This window comes from Echinococcus granulosus (genome assembly GCF_000524195.1).
Source record: "Echinococcus granulosus chromosome Unknown EG_S00010, whole genome shotgun sequence".
Lineage (NCBI taxonomy): Eukaryota > Metazoa > Platyhelminthes > Cestoda > Cyclophyllidea > Taeniidae > Echinococcus > Echinococcus granulosus.
The window spans coordinates 1,011,747-1,039,400 of NW_020170390.1; the positions used below are offsets into that span (position 1 = coordinate 1,011,747).

At 44.4% G+C, this 27,654-nt stretch overlaps 2 protein-coding genes across 2 annotated transcripts in view; one reads left to right on the forward strand and one right to left on the reverse strand. All coding sequences in view use genetic code 11, as the record gives it.

The window, feature by feature from the left end:
• Positions 1 to 24,517, forward strand: part of EGR_02322 (Serine/threonine-protein kinase MARK2) — a gene marked incomplete at both ends in the record, with an annotated part of 29,028 nt that extends 4,511 nt beyond the window's left edge. The window contains 16 exons of the mRNA XM_024491571.1: positions 1,928 to 1,981; positions 3,371 to 3,553; positions 3,635 to 3,775; positions 7,323 to 7,388; positions 13,226 to 13,353; positions 14,013 to 14,249; positions 17,129 to 17,248; positions 17,720 to 17,819; positions 18,124 to 18,576; positions 18,652 to 19,020; positions 19,102 to 19,162; positions 19,239 to 19,288; positions 19,363 to 19,654; positions 20,590 to 21,037; positions 22,164 to 22,627; positions 23,668 to 24,517. Coding sequence (XP_024354077.1) covers positions 1,928 to 1,981; positions 3,371 to 3,553; positions 3,635 to 3,775; positions 7,323 to 7,388; positions 13,226 to 13,353; positions 14,013 to 14,249; positions 17,129 to 17,248; positions 17,720 to 17,819; positions 18,124 to 18,576; positions 18,652 to 19,020; positions 19,102 to 19,162; positions 19,239 to 19,288; positions 19,363 to 19,654; positions 20,590 to 21,037; positions 22,164 to 22,627; positions 23,668 to 24,517 — 4,016 coding nt within the window. The remainder of the gene's footprint in view (positions 1 to 1,927; positions 1,982 to 3,370; positions 3,554 to 3,634; positions 3,776 to 7,322; positions 7,389 to 13,225; positions 13,354 to 14,012; positions 14,250 to 17,128; positions 17,249 to 17,719; positions 17,820 to 18,123; positions 18,577 to 18,651; positions 19,021 to 19,101; positions 19,163 to 19,238; positions 19,289 to 19,362; positions 19,655 to 20,589; positions 21,038 to 22,163; positions 22,628 to 23,667) is intronic.
• Positions 24,518 to 26,175: 1,658 nt separating this feature from the next.
• Positions 26,176 to 27,103, reverse strand: EGR_02323 (NADH dehydrogenase [ubiquinone] 1 beta subcomplex subunit; the record flags this gene model as incomplete). Its single annotated transcript, XM_024491572.1, has 4 exons — positions 26,176 to 26,323; positions 26,585 to 26,691; positions 26,723 to 26,851; positions 26,888 to 27,103. 4 exons carry the CDS (start codon positions 27,101 to 27,103, stop codon positions 26,176 to 26,178), a joined length of 600 nt encoding a protein of 199 aa, XP_024354078.1.
• Between the last annotated feature and the right edge of the window lie 551 nt (positions 27,104 to 27,654).

Genomic DNA, 27,654 nt, shown 5'->3' on the forward strand with positions numbered 1-27,654 from the left:
CTTACACGGCTTATGCCCCTCAACGTAGACATTGATCTCTTACACACGGCATGCGGGTGGTGTGACAGTAGTTTTATGTTGTGTATGCACGAACGTGTTAACTCCACCTACGAAATGCATGCTTTAACTTAAGAGCACGTAATGGTTTGTGTCATCTGATCGTGTTCATTTTTCGGTCATTACATGCACTGTTATGTGAGGCTGTTGGTAGTAATTGAAGTCTTGCGTCTGATCCGCACCCAACTGTGGCTCACTTGCTTGTAAAGAATACCCATCCGAAATAGACAGCTTCACGTGGCTTCATGCCCTTCCCCAGTTTATTTCACATAGATTCACCCTGACTCGTTATCCTCTTTCATGTTCCCGACTGCTAGTGCCTTGGTCACACTAAATGCCTGTTTTCGTGTCAAGCTTCTGGATGTGGAGATCTGTCTGCGTCTAGGTCTAGGCCTACTTGAATTCTCCTCTTATTATAGATTCGTGGCTAGCTGGTGTTTAAAAGTATTGCATTTTTAAGCCAGATCGCTCGTAAACTTTGGTTCTCTTAATTCAAAAAATCGTAGGTTTGATTAGAAGCGAATCGGATGTTGACTAAACGTATTTCCTACTCTACTTGGGCTTCAAATGCTATCATTTTGCCGTAGTATTTTGTAGTGATTGTACTAAATATCACCTGTTTTCAGCCTTCTGTTTATTTTGAATTCAATTTTAAGAAATTCTAATTATATGTTTGTAGGAAGTAGGAAGACATTTATTCCGACTTCTCTCTATTTGGCTTCTAAGTAGAATTCAACAATAGTTGCTACCTCAAAACAGCAAGAGAAGTTTGTGCGTGCCTTTGTAAACCTCCATTCTAATAGACTTTTTCGACCAGTGCTCTTCGTGATTCCACACCTTGTTTATGCTTCATTGTTATCGTTATAAAGTCGACCTACCTTCCACCCTTGAAGTCATCAATGCCGTGGATTGTGGTCACGGCATTACCCGATTGGGGTGAGGCAAGGCAATTCGATAGCTGCTGGCGTCCCTCTCTTAACTTTTATCCAAAGATAACCCAAACATCTCCTTTAGTCATCTTGCCTTGGGGCTAAGAGGTGCTGTCCCGCGTTGCGTAGGGGTGCAGCAAATCACATTAACGTGCCAAAAATTGCCCTCATCTGTGTTTATCCCCAAGCCTCAGACCACTCCATGCGTGACTCGTCTCGCCTCTTTTGCCGTTTCACATGCCTAGTCAAATCGAAACTACATTGTGGCTTTTTTTTCTAGCCTCAAGTCGGCTCTTTTTGGTCCCTCATGCATGTTATGCAAGAGGGTATCCCCCGCTGCTTTTCTCAAGTATGGCGATTTACTATTGTGCCTTTTAGGTCCCATTAAACTGAAGTGCGTGCTGTCCTGTCGTGGTGGTAGCTCACCCTTTGTCTTCGCTGTAGGCTACACTCCAGGCGCTGTCGTTTTTTTCACTTCGTTCTCATGCAACACCCACTTCACGCATCGTTTGATGTCACATTCACCTCTATTGCAATTCCTCCAGTTATTATTTGTCTCAATCAACTATTTCTACCTCGTAGTCATCGCTGTTCTTTCAACCTCTTAGAGGACGTATTATGCATTGGCGAATCCGAGGTTTTTATGTCTGATGCGCCCTGTTTTTGTGAGCGTAGTTTGCATGCATAGAAACGAGCCGACTTCACTTTGCAGGAGCGTTGCCGTTTTTATGACCTGTATGAGTTTAAAATGATCGTAAATCCTAAAACCTGAATATCTCATCTCCCTCGCTGGATACTTTCGGCGATCTTAAGCACGTTTTTTGCTATCAATACAGTCGCTCTATTTATGAATAGCCTTATGGCCCTATAAGGGCGCAACTTTTCCATCCAACAGCGCATCCTATTGTTAACTCGTGGAAATTAATTTATTTTCTTTGCAGGTCGCCGTCAAAGTTATAGACAAGACACAGCTGAATCCGACGAGCCTAAGAAAGGTTAGTCTTGTTCCTTCCTTTGGAGCCAATTAATTTGATAAATGGTTTGTTGCGGGAGTGTTATCTGATGCTTAATTTTCTGCTTAAGTGTCGTTGCTCTTTTGATTTTGAAAATACGTTGTTTTTGTGAAATAATAAGCAAACAAACCGCGCGAGTACAGGGCTCTTCCAGTTGCAGATCGCTGCCAAATCATGCTGACGAATGCGCTGTGCGATTGCGTTATGCTGCAACTGTAATGGGGCACCTCACATGTGTTTCCCCTTTGATGAGCTCCCAAATGATTAGAAAAAAAAACAGTGTGGTTTGGTGCTGTCGCTTCACTTATTTATTCGGCCATCTCCGTGTTAGATAAACGGAATGGTGGTGAGCATTTGCAGACCTTGTTCCTTTCCGTTCACCGTGGAAATTAACCCTTTTTCCCTCAAAATATCCTTCTTTTTCTTATCTTAAGAATTGTGTTCTGCGTAGGTGTCTACCTGCAATGTAGTGTTTGTCACAATTACCCACTTGTTGGGACTCTTAGACATATGGTATCACTTCCTCTTTTATTTTTTCTTTCCGTCATTGCTAAGGAAATCTTTCCCTCCTAAGCTATCTACCACCCCGACAATCTTAATTGCAGTTGCAGTTAGGGTAGGATTCACAAACCTGGCGTTGTTTATGCCATAACCTCATTTAAGTTTGGTTGATTGGTTGGTGGCAAAATTAAATCAGTTGGCATGACATTTTGTCCCTTTTTAAGCATTCTTTGCAACTGAGGCATTAAGTTTTACGCTGCAGGTTGCTTCAAGCCGATACCCTTTATGAGCAGACGCGTTCATTTAAACTGGTGCCTAATTATAGACCAGAGGATTACTTTGAGGCATTCAACATCGCCTATTCTTTCCCCTTCCATACATTTTGCCATGGTTCCTATTATTGCCCTTTTGGTGCGTTCGTAGTCCTTTTTAGCTAGCCTTGCTATACCACCTCACGACACTTGATGTGTCATTTTGCGCTACTGCAAAGCGTTCTGATCACTCATGTGACTCTTATGGAGTCCTCTTGCTATTTATCTACCTTATTTGGGGTGCGTTGGACTCTTGACTGTAGTGAATAACAGCATCTCTGTCGTTGAATTTTGCTTATATTTGATGCGTATCCGTAGCTTGAAAACCATTGCAGACTTTATAGCACTCCTTAAATGGAAGGAAATAACCCGGGTAAGAATAAACTCTTAAGAAATTATCTTTCCAGCTTGATATACTTAGGCGATTTTAGTGGAAACCTTGAAATGGGACAACGATAGAACGTTTATAAAATTACGAAAAAAGTTCAGAACGTAGGGGATGATAATATGGGAAATGGAAAAAAAGTGGCCAGCTAAATAACCTCAACAGAATGTGTAGTTTGCGACGGTATTGTAAATGTTCGCGGACGACGCCTGAACCCGCCCGCTCGCGTGCGTGCGTACGTGTGCGCGTGGTTACCCCACTGGCGGCGGATGATGAACAACCTTCGTGCGATCCCTGCTGCCGACTCGATGAAATGCGCATCCCCTGTTGCTCTTGTGTGGTTCGGCGCGTGCGTGGGTGTGTTTGCGTGTGTATCTATGCTTGACTCACTTCTGCCGTGGTGAATTAGCCACTCCCTTCCCCCCTTAATTACTTCAGCAAAAATTATTTGCGTAAGGAGACTTGGAGGAGTGCTCCCCATGCGCCGCAATGCCAGTGGCTACTTAGGCGCATTCTCTTCTCTCTTTCAGCTCTTCCGGGAAGTACGGATAATGAAGACCTTGGACCATCCCAATATTAGTGAGTCACCTCTTTCCCTTCTCATTGCTGAAGTTGGGTTTTATCACTTCTCTCCACACTTTCTCCTCGTCTGGAGTCTCACAGGTCGACTTCAAAATCTACTCCACTTTTAAATCATTAACCTAAATAACTACTACCCCTTCCATTACTGCACTCCTGAGAAGAAAGTTATTCTCATTTCCCATATTCTTACATAGTTTCCTGTGAATGTTTGTGTTGAAGAACCTAGTTCATTACTCACATTCGAAAGTCGTAAAGAGCAGGTTATATTAGCTCTTACACGATCACCCATGTTGCATTCCGGTGTTTTATTCCTTACTTCCCTTTGTACCCTTTGTATCCTCCCACGTAAATTCCACTAGGTCACTTGTTTAACTAAGCAACGTGTTCAAGTCTTTCATAAGGTGTTAGCAATGTGGGTTTTTATTAATTTTGCGATTTATTTGCCATCTGCTTAACCCGCCGAACATGTGGGTCATCCACGATTCTCTGCCTGCTGCTCTACCCTCATCGCCGTAAAAACGCAATACATTGAGTGTGTACTTCATTACTAAACTCCGCACCAAATAGTGCCAACATTGCATCTGTAACCCGACGCCCCCAGCTACCGTCTTCTGGCCAAATATTTGTGCACTTACTTGAAACTCGGAAATGCATACTACAAACTCGCCCCATCTTTACTGTTCATTGGTGCTGTGCTCGTAAACAAAGTTTGTGGTACAGTGCTCTTCCTCCTCCGGGTGTAGTTGTTTATCCATCACAATTGCATCCCTCGATCAGGCGATGTTTATCTTTTTACCGAATCTCCCCTCGATTGCACTGCTAACTCTCCCTGTACAACGAATCCACCCCTAGCTAGTTATACATGCAGGCATGCATGCATTGTGATCCTCCTACAAAAATTCACTGTCCGTTCTCGCTTTGGCTGGCAGCTGTTGCAAGTCTTGTGGGCTTTTGAAGATTCCTTTCCTTCTTCGCCTTTCGCTGCAATGTAGTCGATTCGCATTGGGTTTATTCTGTACAAATACATTGCAGCTTTAAGGGAGACATTTGTCGAATTCAAATGCACATCAGGGAATTCACCCTTGGCAGTAGCCGTAATGGAATGCACGAGATCCCATTTCGGGCATTCCTGAATTTCGGCCATAATGCCTTATTCAGACCGTTTTAAGTATTGGTGCTATTAAACTCATAAAAAAGACAGCTTTCTGCAACGTCGCATGTCTCTATCCTACATGCTCTGCGTAATGCGAGTCTACGCCTTACCTCCAACCTCAGTGTGTTAAATCGGACCTTTTGTGGGTGGAAATTGAGCTCGCACTAATCGGTGCTTCCCACTTCATGGCCGGGAGTCTGCTCTCGTTGATGCCTCGAAACACGGAATTTACAAATTTGATGTTTTTGCTTATTTTTTTCCACTGTTTTTGTCGTCCTTACTTCTTTTAACTTCACCACTTTTTCTCATTGTCTTTATCGCACTTTTGATCACTTGATCGGATTCATTTCCTTTTTAAATGGTAATAATAATTGTAGTTCAAACTCAGCATCTGTTCCTACTTGTTCAAAGCTGTTCATTTTAATCGTTGTAGGCTAAATCTTGGCGTATTTTATGCTGATGCGATCAAATAAATCCCATCATCTTCACCTTTTTTTAAACTCTTACCATTGGATGTTTACCAACTTTGAATTGTTTTTCTCACGTCTTTGTTTTACGGGCCTGCAGTCATCACGTCGTTGGTCCGTCGCGCTGGTTCTTGAATACTTGGCTCGGTTGGATTTGTAACTACCTTCAGTTCCCTCCACACATTGGGCTTATTGTCTAGTACAGATTTCCTAACATACGTCACTAATTCTCATGGTAAAACAAAAAAAAACATTATAAAGCGAATGCTTGATATTCTATGAACTGCTTTTCCTGTTGTGTATTTATAATTCGAATTCCTTTGCCAACACGCCTCAGTTGTGTGCGTGTGTGTGTCACCTCACCTCCTCGGAGGAAATGTCCAAATACATACAGCTGCTGCCTGAATCGCGTTCACCGGCATAAATTCATTCCTTTTTCTTACTGGGAAAAGAAAGTGTCTTCGTTCGTGGCCAGAGCTTCGATCCTTGTCACTGTGCTGCGTGTATTTATGCATTCGCGCACAAATTGGACTGGCGATTTTCCGTGTGCAAGCGTCTTCGTTATGCAGAGTAGCTACGTACCCGAAATTCCTTTTGTCCAGCTACCATGGACGGTTTTTCAATTAATTGGAAATTGTTTTAAAAAATAAAACATTTGCATCTACTCTGTTTTTTCATCGATGGTCAAGGAATGACTCGATCGCACACTTATGAAATCCGGTACTTTCTAGATGCGGTTAGCACAGCTGTTCGATTGGCAAGCGCGATCTGGCCTATGTGGTCGAAATCTTGAACCCGTTTTTTTTCTTTTTTTTGCATACCGCATATATCTCTTAGCTTGGTTTTTCATGGTTTCTGAGGCTCCAACATCATTCTTCCTTCTTACCCTGAGTCTTATAGCTCTTCCATCAATTGACATCTCATATCACCTCTTCATTGGCGTACATTGTCAAATTGTTTTCTTCCATGGTCTTTGACTGGCTATAGACTTGTTGCATCACTTTGGCCTTTTCTTTCTGCCAAAATATGCCGCCATCTCGTCATTAAGTGCAGTGCTTGCGAAGTTTCCAATTTCTATTTCTAACACCGCAGTTGAACTGACCACAGCCAAGTACACAATCACGATTAATCTTGACCCGAAGTGAGCACTAAAAAAAGAACTCCTTTTACGGTATAAGAGTACACATGTGCCCCTTGTTTGTCGGTGAGTATCGCCGAATAGAGGGACTGAAACCTGTACTTCCCCTCTCGGCCTCCTTCTCTGAGGTAGTACGGATGGCAGGAGAGCGACTTAGTTATGCGAGAGGAGGCCTCCACTCCCCTCTACCTAGTGTTGGAGATTCATTAGGAAATCATACCTCTTCCGGATAGCCGCCGTAGTTTCCCCGTGTGTGAAGCGTGATTTACGTGCTGTTTTCAAGACATCCCAGCCTTTTCGCCACTGCTCACCCTCCTGCCTACATGCATCCATGTGGGTCTGTGTTCAGCCCGGTTAGTTTTTCTCAGGCCTAAAAGCAAGGTCGAGGGTGCTCCTTGACTGGAAGTTAACTTCAGTCTCCTTCGCGCACCCCTTTTATTTTTTTACACAGCAAAATATTAATGGTCTCCTTCGGAACCTATGGGCTCTGTTTAACAGATCGCAGATGGCTAAATCGCAATTTTTGACTCTCATTGTAAAACAGAAATACAAGTGTCATCTTATTTCTCACAAAACAAAAACATTTTTGGATTGATGCAAGTGTGCTATCATCCTGTCACTTGCACTGAGCATCACCCGGTCTAAAATTTGTGTGCTTAGAATATCTCTGGTCAGGAAGAGGATGTTGGTAGTGTTTGAACGTTTGTATTGTGGCTTACAGTTTCTCAATTCGCCTTCAAATTCATTATCAATATTTACTAACATTCCTCTCCTCTTTTCCTTCAGTCAAACTTCTAGAGGTCATCGAGTCGGAGAAGCACCTGTACCTTGTCATGGAGTATGCTAGCAACGGTGAGTTGTTTATACCTTATAAACTGTATTTTTCTTTTAACCCAAAACCCAACTTTTATTATTTTTGTTATTTAGCTATTTTGTAATTGTAATAAACCACAAATGATTTGATGTTTCAGTTTATTTTCCGACAAGAATGTATCATGTCTCAAAACCGAAACCAGTTCCACTCTCCGCTTTCGATTCATAAATATTTTATTACAAGCTAGGCTCCTTTTACCCAAATCCCCTGTAGTTTTCTCTCCTCTAAATCTTCCGTGCTTAATGAGAGTGTTTACGTGTCCTTCAAGTTATTGTTTCATTTTTTATGTACAAGCGGGACACCACAAAATTGCGTTTGATAGACAGTTTCTTGTTTGAATCTCATACACAGGGTATTTCATTGTTTCTGAAAGGTTAATGCTTAAATCGCGATAGCTCAAGTGTAAATATCGCTAAATGTGGTGACATTTTAAAGTTCAAGCCGTGAGCCGAAAGTTGATGAAGCGGTGTTGATTGGTGAAGGGGCTAACGACTGTCCCTCTCACTGGAAAACTAAGTCACGCGAAGGAGAGGCAAATGGAACTTTAAAATTACACCATTTTAAACGAACTCCGCGTTAGTAGTTGCGTGAATGTGGGGTAGAAGGCGTTATCTATCATTGTCTCTGGTTTTTGTTAACTTGTATTCCGTAAAACATTAGTTTTCATTCACTTGTGCCCTTAAGACCATGCTGCTTACTTGGTCCCCTCGCCACAGCTAGATTTTAGGCTATTCCTGCCGTTCCAACACACTCGAATATATCCTCACGATCATCGCTTTCGCACAAACGCAGAGATCTGGCTCTCTCCACCTAAGTCAGTATATTTGTACGCCGTTTACCGACTTATTGTCTCCATGATTATGTATGCAATCATATCAGCAATCAATCAGCACGCCGATCTTCACCCATACAATCACGCATTGTAGCATCCTATTCAAGCAATATCGACTCTCTATCACATCTAACTTGTGTTGTTTCGTTTGTCTGTGGCCTGCTTTGATTATTAATGGTTTCGTTCACTTCTCACTAATGCTTTTTTCATCTTTCTATGGTTGTTGAGTACCCTTGTTGATTGTTTATCTCTGGGCCGAACTATATGGAGATTAAGAGTTTCAAGGACTTTTTTCGGTGTTAAACTTGCCTCTAAGTTTATCTTTCCCCAAATTTTCTTTTGAATGCACGAGGGATATTCTTCTAACATTTGTGGTAAAACCTCTACAGAGTTGTATGGTTGTAGCTGTTATCACCATTTGTCTGCATCGTTGACCAGACGCCTTTGCGAATGCGTTATTTTCCAATGGATGTATATCCTTGCTGAGTACTTACATCGGTGTCTGCGGCGTTTAGGTCTCCCTAATCATTCTGGAATCAATTCTTATGCGTTCGATCAAAATAATGAGCGAAGATTGGTCTTGGTGTGGTGACTGATCATGGCTTTCCCATTACTTTTTAATTAGGACTGTTTTTGCTTTTGTCTTAGCACCTATTTATTATCTGCAGCAGGCGTGTGTGTATGTGTGTGCGCACGTAGTTTACAAGCGGTAGTAGAATGTCACGTCTTTGTGTGGAGTGAATGTGGAATAATTGGCTGCTACTGCTGCTACTATCAATACTAACACAGCTTCTCACTCTCCTAAACAGAGTACCTTATCTTTTCCCTCTATGGGGAAAACACACCAACGTGTCACACGTGAGATCACATCGTATGTCCGGATTTGGGTGACTGGTGGGGACAATTTTCCTTATTACCCCTTCTTCCTCCTCTCCTGTGCCGCGAGCTACCACAGCAGTCCATCTTGTGGCAGGTGCCAGGCATCACGTCGCGAAAGCTTCTTTGTCCGACGTTCGCAGACGTGCACGCACCCACGCAAGCGTGTACACACATCAATCCTGTTTGTACGTGTGCACGTGCGCACACGCGTGCCCGTGCTGGCCTCCGATCGATTGATTGGTTTCTGGTGCTGATTGGCTCTCCCCCCGTCCAACACGCTTGAAAACGCGCCTATAAAGCTGCGACTCAGGAGGGCACTGAATGGTGTAGTGTCCTTTGTTACACGTTGTCGGTGATGTCGTCTCTCCCTCCTCGAATGCACACCTAGCCTCTGTTTAAGTGGTTCTTTGAAAATTCTAACTACAAGCCTTCACTTCAGACATCGATCCGTAAATTGAAGTTATGGTGCGTAATTTTGAACTCCTAACGCTAAGGTAGGCCCGCCATTCAACCGTTCATGTCTTTCGATATCACCATTGCATTTATTTGTAGAATGCTATAAATAGATTATTACCGTGGACAGTACCTTCCTGTGTGTAATTTTATTTGCTATCACCTGCTAACTTTTATGGCTTCATGTGAAGCACAAGGTACTTAAGCGACGGGCACTTGAGTCATATTACCACCAACATATGCTGAAATGGCTTACTAAGCAATCGGAGTATTACACCAAATCTAGCAATGATGTGAATTAGTAACACGTGTTAACTGTGCCCTTCGACCTGACGTAAATAAATTTTCAGGTTTGCTAATGCCTCATTTAGAGTTACTACCTGAATCTGACAATGAGTCTTGCAGTCAGAAATGCTTTAGTCCTGCTTGTGCGCATGCCAGGGGACCGAGATTGCACTTATGTAACGTTATTCCTCTCACTTTCCTGAGTTCGTTTATTTCGAAGGACTGATTCGACCGATTGCATAAGATCCACCACTTTCGACTGACTTCCTTATAATGAAGCAACTTCACACGCTTAACAAAAGCCTTTTTGTTGATTCATGAAATATTGCAATCGCATCATGTATACGATTGTCCGCTACTTGAATCTTGTCCTCCAATTTAGATACGAATTTTTTCATGAAAGTATTTCAACACAAGACTCGTGTATTGAAAACATCCCAAGTTATCCGGCTTGGGTTTCAAACAAGACTCATTTTCGTAGCTTTATTTATGGAATAAAGGTATTTTCACGGAACTAGGGTCTAACAGTTCTCCCCATCTGAAGGCACTTTTTCAGATTAAGGTTACCTCCTGTAGATCTATTCAAAGCCAGGTCGATTCTAGCAAATAAATGCCGGTCGAACACCTAAATATTTAAGGGTATTTCCGACAACTTGACCTCATCCGACCTTATGTTTTTACGTATGTTTTAAAGGCTATTGCCCCGCTCCTGCGTTTTTGTCTGGTTCATCTATCTACCTAGCTTTTTTTGTAAATAAATACACTTCCTCAGCTCTTTTTATAATTTGTAATCTGACGGTGTGTGTGTGTGTATGTACATATTTGTTCTTATGTGGCTTTTTAAATAAGTTTATATCTAGCCCCTTCCGACGTTAACATTCAACGCCAGTCAAGTGTAGTCTTCGTGGCATTTGCCTCTCTCTGCTTACTTTGGGTGACGGTGAACGCCGATTGCTGCCTAATTCAGTCTCGTCAGGCAGATTCGGATGGATCTTCTTTTGCTCTTTATTATTCAGCCACTACAGCCCTCTCAATATCCACGACTTCATTTGCATGTCTCACACTTCGTTCTGCCGTGCTCATCGATTCGTTGAACCAAAAGGAATGATAGGCAAGGTTCTCATGAGCGAGCTTGCACAGTAGAATCCTCCTCGTCGTTGCAGACCACTGACACGAAAAATGCGGGGTTGGGCTTTAGGAGTCGGTAAAAATTGCACCTTTGCCATTTCGTGTTTTATGTGAGGTTGATGGCAATTTCCTCGCATTGCATTTGCACCAATAGCTCTCACCAATTTCACACCTGCGTTCCATAAAATTTGGCCAACGTTCACACAGTTTTTGGTTAGGTAAAATTCCAGTTTTGTGGTAGCTTCGTGTCTGTGTGTGTGTGTATGTGCATTGTAAACAAATCCTTCCCTCCAATCAAGTGGGTTCTCTACGCCAGGCTTGTCTCACACATCGCTATCTTCTCCCATTAATTACATTGGACATGTTCCCTTTTCGCTCCGTTCCAGACAAGCTGACGGATCAGGCTTATGCTGTGCGCGTGCGTATGACCCCTGTTGTACCCCCTTTATTGCCGATCTTGACTTCTACGAAAGATCTTGCTTGCATAAAAAGCGCTTCATAATATACCCGCTTCTTCGGCTGACTTCTGGCCTATTTAATCAGGCTTATTCGTAGTCACGATGTTTGGAGTTCAAGTACTAATCCTGGCACAGCATTTTTCGCCATGGTGCGTCAGTTGAGGTCACCATTGACATAATCTTCAACAGCGGTAGCAGTAGTGGCACCGTTACTGACCTTAAATGCGCCATTTGTGTCTCTTTTCTTTTCTTATCTGTCCTGATGCGGCCTTCAACCTACACACACACACTCACACACACAGTTGCCATCTTGTTAGCGTTGGTTCACAACTCGAGTGAATCTTTTGATTTGGCTTCTTCTTCGAAGTAGCACCTGCAACCTCGCCGCACACTTGCGCCACATTCTTCTTCTGTAATTACTTACCCATCAGATTTCCATTATCTCTAAAATCTCTTTAAAATGTGCAATGCACTCATTTAATTTAGGCGTTGCACATTGTGCGGAAATTTTACGTTAGGAACCCAAAGCTCACGTAAATAAGGTAGCAATTTCGAGTCTTCGTTGAAGTAATCGCTGCTTAATTCACGTGACTGCTGTTAACCTCTCTTTCGGCAATGGCGGCTTTGGGGATTTACTCGCTCACCAAAACCTCCTTATTCGACACGTTAAGGTTGTCACTCCTGTATAAATTACATCAATTATGATTTCTTTCACAATAGGATCTCTTTTCGACGTAGTGGAAAAGCAATTTAGCCTTCGCCCCCGCTGCATTTACCCCTCCTATCGTGTGTGATCCAGCGTGTTTGTGTATTTTGTGGTTTTGGTAGCATTCACCCTCACCGACATTTTGCAGACCTCTAGACGAAAACATGTTATGATGGTTACTGCTATCAGTCTTATTTATCAAAGGAGGCGAGAATTTCTGTGTGCCCCGTCCAATACACATAAATCACAGTTGTATCTGACGTAAATTCCATGGCTGTTTTGAGTGGCGCTTTCGCATAAACACATTGGCAAGTAAAGAACGCAGGGAACTGAGGGCAAATCAAAACCATCGGGCTAGCACTTTGACATACCTGAAGTTGGGGATCAAAGCACCCGGGTGAGATTCACCATTGGTGAAAGATGAAAGGCAATACATTTGCTTATTTGCCGTTAGTCAATTGCTCTAGTAGATAGTAGTGTTGATGTTGGCCGGAGTATATTGTCGGTTTGTTTTTTTTTTTTCACGAAAAGGACATCGCGCACTTTCGAGGTTCTGACTAAACTGAGAGACGATGTAGTCAGCAGGTTTTGTTGATCTGTTGAAATCGCGTTCACCTCGCCAGGCATTCAGTTCAACGTGTGACTGTTGAGCGCAACAACTTAGGTAGACGAAACTATGATTTGTCACATCGACTGTGACTAATTGCCCAGCGGCCCACACATCTCTCTTTCAAAGTACACACAGCAATTGTGGCACTTGGCGCAGATAATAATTTCGAGTACCATTGACGAAACGATGACAAGATATGAAATTCTTCGAGGTGTGGGAACCGTGTTATCGCTGAAGCTCTTACAAAACGCAGTCATTTGGCAGTGTTTGTTATCGATGTACAGAAGCGCTGGAAGACTGCCACAGACAGAATGAGCGGAACATTATTAAGCCATTGTGGTAGCCAGATCGCGGAGATCAAAAAAGGGCGGTATATTCTAATATGCGATCACAACTACCACTCTTCTCTCACAAAAGTACAGACGATACTGGCTTTAACTGCTTTTCTCCTGTCTTATTTACAGGCGAGGTGTTCGACTATCTCGTTACCCACGGAAAAATGAAGGAGAAGGATGCACGGATAAAGTTTCGTCAGATTGTCTCTGCTGTACAATACTGCCATGCTAAAAACATTGTACATCGTGATCTCAAGGTAATTTCCTTTCTATGGGAAAAGTGAACTTTTTCTTACGGAAAGTTACCAACATGGATCACAAGTGTTGACCGTTACTTTACAGACAGCCTGGGTTCATATCATGCATTACACTCTTTCGTAGCATTATTTATTCATCCGTTAATCCGTTACCACTTTGAATGGGTTCGCTTGGGGTGACTCCTTTTGAGACAAGGGCGCGAGTTTCTCCGCCATAACCTTACCTCACTAATGTCCGTCAGTTTTGTGCAGTACTCGTCGTGCATTTCTTCTAGCGTAGTAAACTGCTCTGGTATCCCTGGGTTTCCCCAATTCGCGGGCGTCAAAGGTCTGCGCTTACAATAACATACAGCCCTCTTTTTTTCGACTTCAAATTAGTGGACTAAACGGTTAGACTGCGAAGCTTGCAATCCCTCTTTCATCAAATTAAGTCGATTGTTTTTACTTTTCCAACACAAATAGTTTCTTTGTTATAATTAAATCACTTGCGCAGTCCCAAGTTCTTTTTTTGGTGGTAAAAAGACTGTTATTTTGCGCAAAATAGACCAATGCGCTCCGAGCCAACAGACGGGAGGTTGGGTGAGGTTTGGGGCTTTCGTAATGACTCTGTTCTCCGAACACTCTCCCCATTGATACGGCATCTTAACCCTGTGTTTCAGGCGGAGAATCTGTTGTTGGACGAGTCGATGAACCTGAAGATAGCGGACTTCGGGTTTTCCAACAACTACTCAGCTGGTCGAAAATTGGACACCTTCTGCGGGTCACCGCCATACGCGGCGCCGGAGCTCTTCCTTGGCCGGAAGTACGACGGCCCAGAAGTGGACGTTTGGTCTCTCGGGGTCATCCTCTACACCCTCGTCTCTGGCTCACTCCCTTTTGACGGCAAAAATCTCAAGGTTGGTACCTATCCTTATCCTGGATAGAGGAAACGTCGCCTTTCGTAATAAGCCTGGGTCAAAATTATTCCCGACGGCTTTGTAAGGTGTGCGTGTCTGGGTATCACTGATTTCCTACAGTTAGTTGTATTACCAAAGTGAGGTTTTATTTTATTTGAACACCGTAACTATTCTCATTTGACTTCTACAACTTTGTGGTCCCCTTAACACCTTCCTGACCTCCGTAAATTTCATTTTATATGCTGATCTGCAATTAATATAGAGACTTGCCTGATTCGATACAGTCGGCTGATAACACCATTCGAACGAAAACTACTTTTATCCCTTCTTCACAGGCAAAAACCAACTTCTGCGAGCTGACGAAGTGTAACAATGGGCTATCAACAAAACCAAACAAATACATCTAAGTTGTGTGTTTTGTGCAATTGTTGTGACTAAGTTTTGCGACCTGGTGGAAGGAACATTGTTACTCGCATTTGTTTTTCTCAGGCTGTTGGTTCTCTCCGCTACTTGTTGTTAGTCTCCCCACCTTTACTAGTCAACGTTGGTGAAGTGGTCGCCGTAAACAGCAGAGAATTCCTATGTAAACTATTTAAACATGCATTGAAGGTTGGTTGATAACAACGGCGATGTTATGCGGAGAGGAAAGGGCAAAGGTGCGAGAGGTCGTTGTTTCTGAAAGAGCGATTTCAGTAAATGTCAATTTGTTTGTCTTGTGGAAGTCTCTATTGAGGAATTTTGACCATCGTAATTCCGACCTTCATTGTGTGCACTTTTATCTTGCGGCGCTCCGAAAATCTCGTGCCACAAAAGACTCCCAAGGCGTATTCATTTGTAAGCTATTACTAAGAAAAGGCTCTCCATATATTATTCACTTTTGCTTCCCATGAAGGTTTAAAGCATCGTAGTTACCCCACTAACCAGTCAACCCATCTACCTCAGAGGTGCTCAAGTCAAATTTGAAGTTTGAAGTCCCTCTTAAGTATATGCTAACTTCGCGAGGGGTCCAATCGGTCGGGTGGACTGTCTGAATCACTCGACTATGAAAACTGCCGCACGAATTAACCTCCCCTCTCTCACATCGTTGCAGTCGATCTTTTTTGACATTGACACATCACCACTACTTGGCTTGTTTACGGGGTTCCAAGCTCGCTGCTGTTGCCACAGCCGTGGGGTCTTGATTCTCTCCTCTAGCTGCAGTTGTGGTGGTAGTAGTCGTCGTCATAATAAAGGGCGTCGCCGTGTACACGCGCGCCTCTTTTTCGTCCCCTCAGCCTTAGCTTGGGCGTGCGCCAACCACGCGTTGAGATGACGCATGCACGTCATCCACGCGCGTGTGCGCACACCTACGCACGAACATGATGACGTACGCAACGCGCTGCCAGAGGGGGTGGGTGGGACAAGGAGAAGAAGGGGCCTGCCAGTCAGACACCAGGGTGCGCGCTCTTGCCACTTGTCGTTTGTCCTTCCTCAAGGCAATCAGCGGCGTGTGTACGCTTGCCACATTGTGATCGTGATGTCACAGCAACGAGTTAGTTGCCTTTAGTAAAGTTACACACAAAGGCGTGCCCGCGCGCGTTTCTTCATTTACTTTGAATTTATGCGTAATTCCATGTCCTTAGTCGTGCGATGAAGCTTGTGCCATAGTAATAAAATGTCTCACTATGCGTTACCAGTACCGGCTTTGTCTCTCGCTAATTCAGATTCAATGTTCGCCGCTTAAGTGCGACTCCTCTTTCTTACCTTTATTTCCTGATGTCCTCATACATCAGTGTGATAATGCATTTATTTGTCCACCTTCAGTGATCACTGCTGATGAGAATCAATCAACGTGTCATTGTTTGTCACGTTTGCCACCGGTGTGCCTGCTCAGCGCACACCTTCTTAAAGAAAGTAGAAGAGCTAACGATGAGTGTTTGGATCTCACATTTTTTTGCTTTATAAACGAATTTACACCCCCGCAACTGCTACCACCTTGAGGGAACGCTTTCATGGTCTCACCGTTGCAGGATGTCAGTTAGTCTGATTGACTTATCTTTTCCGAGATGGGCTTGTTCCCTATTGTAGCCGTTTCCGTATCTCAAACCGTATGAATATGAGCATTCAACGATAAAAAATACAACTCGTTCCCACATGAGGTCAGGTGTTTGGTCCTGGTAGTCCCAATCTCTCAGGCCACTATGTCTGCGTGATTGTGGAAAACATGGTTATCGTTCGTCCGTCAAATTTTGATGTTTAAGAACCTACAAGTATGCTGCGACAACACAATTACAGTGCATTTAACTAAATTACGCTTTAAAATTGTGGGGCTTTGTTTATTTTTGCATAAGAAGTGCTGTATGTGCTTCTTCAACTAACTTTTTACATTCCAAAACACCTCTATTTGTTTGTCCTTTCACTGGGACCAGGGAATGGGAAAAGTAACAAACTGGCCCGCAAAATGACATTTGACTGGCATCCCGTACAGTGTGCAACTGTAGTAACAGTGGATGTTGCCCCCAATGCCTGCTAGACATTTGTTAGCTTCAGTCGACACTGTCTCACCGGTGTACCCACCGCTCAAGCTTATATGCCCTTCTGCTGAGGTGAAGTAGGCAAAAAATATGAGTTTTGTCAGGGGAACGCAATATGAAATACATTGTTCGATAGGCTCACGAATAAGTACCTCAGAGATGCTAATTCGACCTAAATGCAACTCTAACAAACGTAGCTGAACAATTGTTTAAATAAATTTCATAAAAGATGTTCCTGATTCTCCTTTCGCCGTCCCAATTGGAAGAAATTATTCGGCATACCCAGTTTAGTGGTTACTTTGGACATTGCACGAGGGAAATTCTATGCCTTAAAAGTTGAAATGGCAAGATGTACGCTCTTGGCAGGAACTGCGGGAATGTGTGCTCCGAGGCTCCTATCGTGTGCCCTTCTACATGTCTCACGAGTGCGAGATGCTACTCAGGAAGATGCTCGTTCTTAATCCGACCAAACGCGCTTCTCTGCTAGTGAGTCCTTCTTTTCACTTCACGCATAAGTTCATTGTCTTCTTCTGCTCCCATCTTAGGCCTCAAGGTGTATTTTATTTCCATCTGTAGACAAGTATGGGTCCCAATGACGGTAGCTGATTGGAAGGTGTAATGTTTTGTGAACTGGGTAATTTACCATACGCTGAGATGTCACTTTAGAACTATTCTATGCACAGGAAGGAACTTATAATTGAAGGAAAAGTTTGAACTTGATTTTGAGAGATCCAGTTCACAATCCATTTGCTAAACGGTCCTTTTTGTAGTAAAGGGCAATGTATCTTGATTATTTAAGTTCCACTAAAAATTTTAGTTGGCCCTCTCTGCAAATTTGGCGATGTGCATCGATAGCTCCTGATTGAGATGATGAAGTGCCTTTCTGCGTTCTCATGCATGCGCAGATGTCAATAGGCTCTTGAAGTTGATTCTCATATGCACCGCATTACTTTATAGGATATTATGAAGGACAAGTGGTTGAACACAACTTTCGAGGACAACATCTTGCAGCCCTTCAAGGAGGACCTCCCCAATTACAACGATCCGGAGAGAATTCGTGAGTTTACATTTCACTTCTTTTTTCCCCTCTCTTCTCAGTGCACCTCTTCCCTATCCTTCTTCCACGTAAATCGAGAATCCCGCTTTTTTATGATATGACCTAACTCCTGAGTGAACCTGATTTTGCGATCCTGCAAAGGGGGAAAAATTGCTCAACCGACTGGTGCATAGGCGATCATCCTCGCTATTTCCTGCAAACGCACTATGGTGTCCCTTACTGCAACCTCTTCGTAGGAAGATTTGCGTTTTTTTGACTCAGACGGCACTTTTTCTGGCAAACAGCATTTCGTGTTATGCTCTAGAAGATAACTACTTTTGCTTCTTTGAATTAATAGAATGGATGGTGCAGATGGGTTTCTCGCGGAGTGACATTCACGACTCTCTGATGAAGCAGCGGTTCAACAACATCACTGCTACGTACATTTTGTTGGGTCAGCGAAAAAGAAAGTCGCTACCTTGGCCTCCCACCCTGTCTGGCGTCATGCAGCCTCGAAGCCTCCCATCGGATATGCCCATGAGCGATGGGAGTGCTTCGTCATCAACAGCGGCAGGAAGCGGTCGACAACCATCTTCACAGGCTCGTCAACTAACCTCCACCACAACTTCCACCGCCGCCGCCTCCTTCCGTCGTCCTTTCCACAATCCCAGCTCACTGGCCGACGCCACCAATCGCAAGCACTCCAACGCTGATATTGACAGCAACTACGCCTCTGATGGGTATAGAAAAACTACTATTTCCGGTGCATCCACCACAGGTAGCTATCCTTCAAGCTCTGTTCTGCTTACTCATTGACACATTTACTAACCTCTCCCTTACCAATGGCTTGTAGGAGGAGGAGGAGGTCAGAGCAAGGTGACACCAACCTTGACGGCAGCCAATGCGGAAGGTGACGCTAGCATTGTAAATGCGCCTCTGGCGATAACGGATAATGACGATGTGAATAATGTCTCCATCCCGACTAACACGATAGTGACTACCACCGCGGGCACCATCGTCTCTACTACAGGAACCTTGAAGCGGCAACAAACGCGGCCAGACTCCCAACAACCAACAACTAACCTCACCACCTCTCCTGCTCCCTCACCACCCCCTCCGGAGTCGTCCTCCACTTCGAAACCGCTGAAAAACCAATTCGTGACCTTATCCACCTCTGCCAATTCTCCCAGCACCGTTAATCCTGTTGTAGGCACCTTCAAAGGTGTGTTTTTGTTTCCCTTCTGCCATCAAAGAAGAAACGAAAAAAAGTCTGTTGAAATGCTTCTTTTGGTGTTGGTTTTAGATTCGAGAAATGGTCATACAAACTCCCGTCCCAGTGCTACTTCAGCTCAGACATCAAGTCGGTATGTAGGCTCTCTCTGCAGAAGACCCATTTTTTTTACCTGTCTACATTTACGCTTTTTTTTTTCCTACGCACAGAGGTGTCCCGGCCGTTTCCAAGCATCCATCCTTCACTCACAGAAATATCCGTGAGTTTTTCCTTGCTGAAATAACACGCTACTCGACCTACAATAAGTAATAATGATTGATTGTCTGGCTGCAGTTACTGGCACCGAAGATGATTTCAACGTGCCAATTTTGGCTCCGCGGGCCTCCGACGCCGCAGTGGCTGGAGCGGAGGCATCGTTGGGCGGGCGTGTGTCAAAACGGGATGATACGACGTCCAATCCTTCGACAATCGTGGCGACGACTAGGGCGCAACCTTACGAGCTGATCAACCCTGCGGCACTTGAGTCCTCCTTGCAGAACGCCTCCGACATGGCAGGAATCAGCAGCAATACGAACCAGTCGCTGTTTTTAAGAAACCACCCTTCACTTGGATATCGGTCACTCCGGTAGGGCACTCTTCTGTTATTCACGCAATCAGTGTGAAAATCGAGGTGGTGAAAGTGTGTATTAAAGGGCCGTGGTAAAGAAGTCGAAAGTCTTTTAAAATCGGATCGTATTTATTCGAAATTTGGCTTCATTTCTAACCAAATGAATGCTATAATTGCTCATGGGGAGAATAGTATGTTTTCACAATTTTGCTCTTGCGATAAGTGAAATGAATCACAATTACATGCAACGCAGTTTTTATTTCCTTTCTCTACTTGAAATGAACGTAAAATTGCTCAAAAGAGACTTACAGACGCTGAATAGCTCTTTTATTAATTCGTTGTTTTACGAAGTCTATGGTTTCTGACCACGCGTTGAGATGTGGATGCAGTAGTGAGAATTAGCTGCATTAAAAAAAAACGAGAATTTCGGGCTACTAGCTGGATTTCCGAATGATTCTTCAAGCTATGCTTTTGATGTTTATGGCTTTTTCCGGGAGGGATGAACGATTGAAATACGGGTGAGTAAAATGTCTCCAGCTAATGCCTACCTGTTCAATTCATTGCATGGCTCTGAACACGTTCACTTTTGCGTTGCGCAAGTTTTGAGATAGGCAAAAGCACCACATGTTTGTAAAAAAAGACAAAGTGAAGGCTTCTTGCCTTAAAAGTTCATGGAAGTACGCAAACAAGGTCAGTGTGTAAATGTTATTATACTTTAACGACCTAGTCTTAGCGTTATTCACTAGTGGATAGGTATAAATATAGGTTCGAGAAACGTTTGTGGATAGGGAAAGCAATTAGATATGGCGTCCGTTTCCTTCATGTTCCCGTGAATGGCTTACCTAGCCTAAAGCAATATGTAGAAAGAATTCATCAAAATTGGTGGCGATTCGACAACTTTGAACAAGTACGATGCGTGTGCAAATACTGATGTTAGAGTTATCTCTCAACAGGTTGCCGGCGGATGCGGCGGCGGAACTAAGAGCTGCTGCAGCAGCGGCAACACTGTCGGGAACGGCGACAATGGGTGAAGCGCATCCTTCCACATACTACAACACGGGCGGTATCTACGTCTCACATCTTCACCAAACTGGCGGAGGGGTGGGTTCATCCGGCCACACGGGCACTAAGTCCGCCTCGCCCACGCAAGAGGTGACAGTGGTGGCTGGAGGTGAGAACAAGCGTTTGGCTGGCGGTGGCGGAGGTTTCTCCGTGCCTTTCGGCCGCAACGTGCCTGGCCGCTCCACCATCCAGCACGTGCCTGCCTCGGAGACGCGCGACCGCCTCGCGCTTGAGCGGGCTGATCAGTGGTCACGGCCCCTCGTCCGGCATCCTGGCACCGCTGCCCACATGGATCAGAAAACCACCCTTGCTGACCTCTACAACCAAAACCTCATTCAAGTGAGTTCATCGGCTTTTGGGTTTACGTCACAATGGATTGATGCATCCTGGTGCTTTTTTGACGTCTAGTTTTGCTCCGGTGATGGCGAAATAAAATATAGAGCTTGATTGGATTTATTAGCACTTATTGTTTCCTATTCAAATTGGTCTCTTCATTTGCTCGGCGGAATATCAGTCAGACCTTATTATTCACATGAGAACTCCTTATCTCTGTTGGCCATCTGCCTCTTAATTCTGTAATTATTGGTTGCGAAATTATCTTTCAAAAAAATCGCATCACCACTTTTAAAAATTGCCTATTTTAGCCGTAAATTTGCAACTTGTACACTTAGCAGTCTCTCCAATAGGGCTGAGGTATTGGTGCGTAAGGAATAAGTATTGCGAAGATGAATGTCGAAAATGTTTCACATGCAAATGTCGGATACATTAGCTAGTCGAGTTGATGAGTGCCGAGGGATGCTATGCAAGGTCGAAAGTTACCTCCGCAATTGCATTGCAAACAAGTCATTCCCAATTATTCTGGTCGAATTAGTAAAAGAATATTCGCGTGGAAAATAACTTTATCAGATAAGGCTAACTGACAGCCGTGTTGCTTAGACTAAAGGTATTCCTTTGAAAGAAGGTAAGCAAATGCGCTTCTATGAATGGGGTCAATTGTTGCAGCACATTTGATCATTGGCAGTGGTTCGCATTATAACAACTGCTTCCACTCCTTTGGTGGATGCAAAAGTAATTTGGCTATTTTGCATTCAGCTTTACTACTGTATACAGTTTTCTTCGTTGAAATACCACATTTTTGCTCTGCGTCTGTCCAAATCATCAGGACCTCTTGAGGTAAAAATTAAGCGGTTTTGGAAAATATGTAAAGCATCATTTGAGTGTTACTTTTTGGACGAAGTTGGGTGCACTAACGAAAAGGACCTATCTCAGTTAGTCTTTTATTCTTTTAAAGGAATTCAGGCTCTCAGCTTATTTAAAATAAGCTCCCAACGTTGTGGCACTATTTTGAGGCAGTTTTTATTTTTCTTATATATACTTCAAGGAATCCACGTACATTCATTTTATCTTAATTCATAAGGTTGTTGAAACTTCTCCCCATTTCGTTGATGAAACACGTGTGTCTTAGACTCAAGCGACAGGACGCCAGAGCCCCTCAGACCTCTCAGAGATCTCGGTGACGAGCAACTCAACAACAGCTAAGGCCTCTAGCAACTCTGGCTCTGTAGATGACTTTGAAGCCGATGAAGACGGCGGGGAGGACGAGGGGGATGAGGGGGAGGAGGAGTTGGACGTTGACGAAGACGTTGACGATGAGTGTTCCTCCGCCTCCGCCTCAGCCAACTTTCGACGCCGCCACCCCATTGGAGTCGGAGGCGGTGGAGCCCCGGCCGCCTTCTCGCGATCACGCTTTAATCGGGACGGCACTCCGATCAGCCTGCAGGAGACACCGACCGTCGTCAAGGCTCGCGCTAGCACCCTCTCCAAGACGGAGTCCAGGAAAACCTCTACAAATTCTGGAAGTGGGAGCAGTGGTAGTAGTAGCAGTGGTGGCGGATTCTTGCGCAACCTATCAATGCGTTTTTCGCGCAGGTGTGAATCTTGGGGGCTGACACTTTTGAGCATACCAAAGTGTTTCTCTTTTTCAAGAAACATCTTTATAAATAATTTTGTTCTTTAGTTTATAAAGTAGTATTTTTTCGGCGCACCATACCCCACCGACCATGCCCTTCAAACGAGAGGCAAGGCTCTTAGATGATTACAAAGTACCTGCCACGGCTTCCACCACAAATTTTATAGATTATGCCATACGAGATTTGTGTAACCATGGTGTAAATCACTTTCTTATTTTCCGTAGCCCTCTAATTGACCAATTCAGGTAAACTCCCTGTACGTTTTATTCGATGTGTGCGCCGCTTGCGATTTTCGCGATCTTGCACCGTAATGTGATTCGCGCGACCCCCTTTCTCCCTCTCACCTCCCACCCCCACTTTTCGGCCAAGGCAGTGGTAGTGTGTCTGACCCCTTACTCCATCATATCCGCCTGCCTGGAAACCGGCTTTCACCCAGGGTGTTGCAGGGCGCTCATTAACTGCATACTCACTTTTTTGTCAGCAGCACCTTTACCGCAGGATAGTCTTATCTCTTACCCAGTTTTTCTCATTTTCTAATGGTACAGGCCTCTGACCTGTATGCATTTTAAATGTCAAGCGGGGAGTTGGATTAGTTGCTTCCCTTCATTTTCCAACTGCATTACTGCACATGGAAAAGACCGCTTTCTCAAGCGAGGAATTTATTAAATGGCTTCTGTGCAATTTTCAACATCTGAAACTATCGCAATATTTATGGTGCCCTATCGGTGGACGGATCCGGCATTCAAATCGGTCAAAAATTTCGGTGCCTCTTCCGTGTGCAACACATACATGCTGTTGTGATTGTGACTGAAATAATCATTCACATTGAAATCGTTTTGTAGGATGAGTTACGCTGAATTCATTTTCCTCATTTAACACTGATTTTTTAAAGTTCATGATGAATCCTTTAGATGGAACGATGGAATAAATTTTATTGCGCAAATGGATTAATGCAATATTTAGCCCTAATAATGCACACGTTTTCAATTAAAATTTCAGCAAGCTCTTTAGGCTTCCATTTGGAAACGGTGGCGGCACATCCTCCTCATCCCAACAGAGGGAGCAAGACATGACGACGCCGGACTACTCGACCCTGCGAAGTCTGCGAGGTGTGCCTGGAACCAGTCCATCGGAGGTGGCTCAGACCCCCGTGACCACACCGAAGTTGTCCTCCCATCGTCTGACCACTGGTGGTGGTGGCATTACTCGAAGTCGCAGCACTGTATCCGGCGGACGCAGTAGCAGCTGCCGTGCCAAGTCACCCGGTCGCATTTTTGGCCTGATGGACCAGCAGCAGGCGCAGCACCACGTGAGTCGGCGCTCGGGGTTCGTGCCCGAGACACCGGCGACAGCAGAACGCACCTCCCGCGATATCACGCCAACCAACAATAACGTCTATACCCGTTCCGCCTCGAGCGTCACCGCACCTCGCAACTCCCTCGTGGAGCATTCCATTCAGTCGGGTGGCGGAAGTGGTGGCGCTGGCACTAGTGGAGGAAACGCACGAGTACTCTTTCGCATGGAGAGCAACACGCGTCGCCAATTGGACGAGATGATGGCGGAGATCAAGCACGCCCTGCTGGCGTCCGGCGTAGCCTTTAGCCAGACCGATCATCCACATCGTCTGCATTGCACCTGGGTGGTCGGCGGCACCACCCCGGAGACGGACTTAGATTCAGGTCTCCCCATCACCAGCGTCACTGGCTCAGGAGAAATCTTGCGGCTAGAATTGGAAGTCTGCAAGCTTCCAAAGGAGGGCATGAATGGGGTGCGCTTCAAGAGGCTTGCTGGTCCTGCGGCCGAGTTCAAACGCATCTCACAGAAGTTGGCGGAGGACCTTAAGCTTTGAGATGTGGCTCTTGCATTTTTTGTCCCGGTTCTAACAAAGCGCCGCCGGGAGATGCCCCCGCCGTTGTTGTGACGACTATATCTCGTCTCACCTTCCCTGTCAGCCACTCGCCAAACATGTAAAACTACCGAAATACTCCCCACTTTCGGCTTCACACACACCTCAGAAGAGTGCGAGCACGCGTGTGCACTCACCGATGTGTTATCTCTTCACTCACCAACTCTCTCTTGTAGCAGGAAAGAGTACCTCCGTGCCTCCACTTCTTTTCGCATTTCTGTCTTATCTCCTCTTTCAGAACCTGACTTCGCACGCCCTCCCGGCCCCACCACCAGTGCGTTTCAGCGCCCCCAGTGCACATGCACTCACACCCACCTACCCACTCAGTCCACCCACCCTGATTTAAGACTGGCTTTTATTGTGCGCTGTTGATGACGATGATGATGATGAAGTCCAAATACCTTATAAAACAATCGTATTTCTGCCAATGGACGAGGCAAAATATTGCACCAAGCAGGACGCAAATTCCCTCACATTAAGGTACCGGACGCAACCACTCAGCCGCTAGAACTTCGGCACGCGCGATTTCTTCTGTGTGTGCAGCTGGCGATTCTATTTGACATCATAAGTCTCTGCGAGCATCTTTACAGTGAGGCAGCATCATCTGCGGTGATTTATTTACACCGCATTATCTCAACTCGAGTCAGTGGCCCAAGAGATAGGCAGCAGTACTAACGTACCAACATTAAACAATTAATTGTATACAGTCCAACAAATGGCGAAAACTAAATTCCATGACGCTTTAAGTAGAGAGGATCACGTTTCCCCACCATATTACTAGTACAAGGACTGGTCTGGATGCTGCGTGGAGGTTAACGATTTTCCGAATATCTGGCGCAGTGATATTGGAACTGACGTGTCAAAAAAAATTCCAAGCTCTGGGGTAATTAAGGGGATGGAAAATTATGGCCGTCCAGATCGCCAGACGCTCAGGGGGGGCGAACGGGACTCGAAGATGGTCGCACCCGTGAGCAGCAGTCCAAGTCATTGCTCATCAGTGTTTGGACAATGCCTGGCCATGCACCTGGTGCATGAGTTACCGCTTTCCAAGCGTTTGAGGGAGCTGTCAAAGGGTAGCTCAGTTGCCATGTCATAGGTCTACCAGTGGCTAGCGAGCTGTCGTTCACTAGATCCTGTTCTGCTTTCCCAGTGTCCTAGTTCTGCACAAACATGTGTGTAAGGTAGGGTACAGCCGGGCTACAACCATAAGCTTGACTGGTCCAACTAATCAGTTCCATGGCTAGAAAAGCATAAACTTTTGCGAGAGAACAATAAAACACTGAAGCCGAAATGGCCATCCTTCTAGTAGAAGGATCTAGATTTGCACGCCGCCTTAGTGTGCTGTAAAAGTGGGCGAAAGCAAGGCAAATTATCAAAATCACTGCTAAAGTAACCGGCAAAGGAAAGGCGAAACGAAGCACGGGGTAAGATAAATTAACATACACCCGATGGCTGAACAAAGGGGAAGGAAAAGAAAGTGGGTGGCATATTTCTTTGAAATACATGTATATGTAATAAACTATGGGTACCGATGCAACGAGGAGACAGTAAAGCCCAGGAAACGCGAGCTTTGGCTAATAAGAAGGATAGAAGGAGGCACACTATCGCGAAAACCAGTCTCCCCTTTCCTCATTCAGGAGCTCTTCCTTGTGAGCACGCAGGACACCAGCTGGATTGACCGGGATGAATTGCCAGCCGCGGTAGTCGCGGTGGGCCAGTTCAGATTCTTGGAACCACTTCTCCTCAGCACTAAAGCATATTCAAAAATTCACATAAGACTCAGCAACTAAAAAAGCGTTGACAATGAAAAAATTGGAGTATTTGCTAAGTTAAATTTTTCGGGTATCTAAATACAGCGTTTTAAAGTCTAGTAGAGGCAGGGTTCAGCCAATAGAGAGACGGAATAAGTGCTTACTACTTGTACCAACTCATGACAGATATAACTAATAAATAACACTAATTATTTCCTATCCACACCAGTAACCAGTATATTTACAAAACGCGACTTACACAAGTTCCATGGATTCCATCGCACGTTTTTGGTAGGCCAGATTGTTTTCATAAACTTGTTGAGGACTCCACATCATATGTCGAGAAATGAATCGCGTGATAGGATGCTTGGAAAGGTAGGCAAGAAAAATAGAATACCTTGTAGTATTCCCAGTAATGTGGTTCATAATCTTCAGGAGTTTCAACAAGTTCTGCTTGTCCGAGAAGTGTGTTGACTATAAAAGCCACTAACACACACGGAACCGCACCACACATAAAGAAAAAATGCTGAATTTGAGTAAACTATGCACAACATTGGCTCACCAACTCATCACAAAATTTCTCGTTTACAAACTTCGACTGCCTCACGTGCATGGTGCGATTACTCGAGTTTCGGCACCTCAAAGTGAAGATATGGGTTTTCAGCCATAGTTTCTTTGCGTATTCTCCATCCGATTTGAAAAAATTGACACCATATGATCGTAAAAAGGGGGTAAATGCAACAAATCTACTCCTCACGACACCAGCCCCGCGAAGCATTTTCAAACAAGGCGGCAACTGGGGTGATATAAATGGATCTTAACAGATTTTTAACTCCACTATAATATGTCAATTTAGCCACCTGTCCATAAATTGCTAGAAGTGAGAAGCCTAACAGCATTTATGGATATGTTTAAACCTTGTCTGAGGACTACACAAGTGCAAACATCAAGTGGATGAAGATCTGTTATAGTATTTCTTAAAAACCCGCTGCGGGAATCAAACATGTCTCACCGAAAAAGTTCAATTTATGTTAATTTTAAATAAATATTTTGATTATCGAAACTAATTTTGCTCCATACGGTCTCATTTAATCAGTTCGTAACGCGTGTTGCCTTCTTGGGACGCCGTGCAGCTTATCACAAAAAGTAACGTAACTTTTTGTACCCACATTTAATTTGAGCTTACATTTTGTATCACACGTTTGGTCGCCTAATTTTGTACCATGACCGACAAATATTATTATGTAATACTTATGTTGTTTTAATGTACCTTTCGGGGAGGAGGCAATCAGGAAATTCGAATCTCGTGGCCGGATCGTCCTCTCCCTT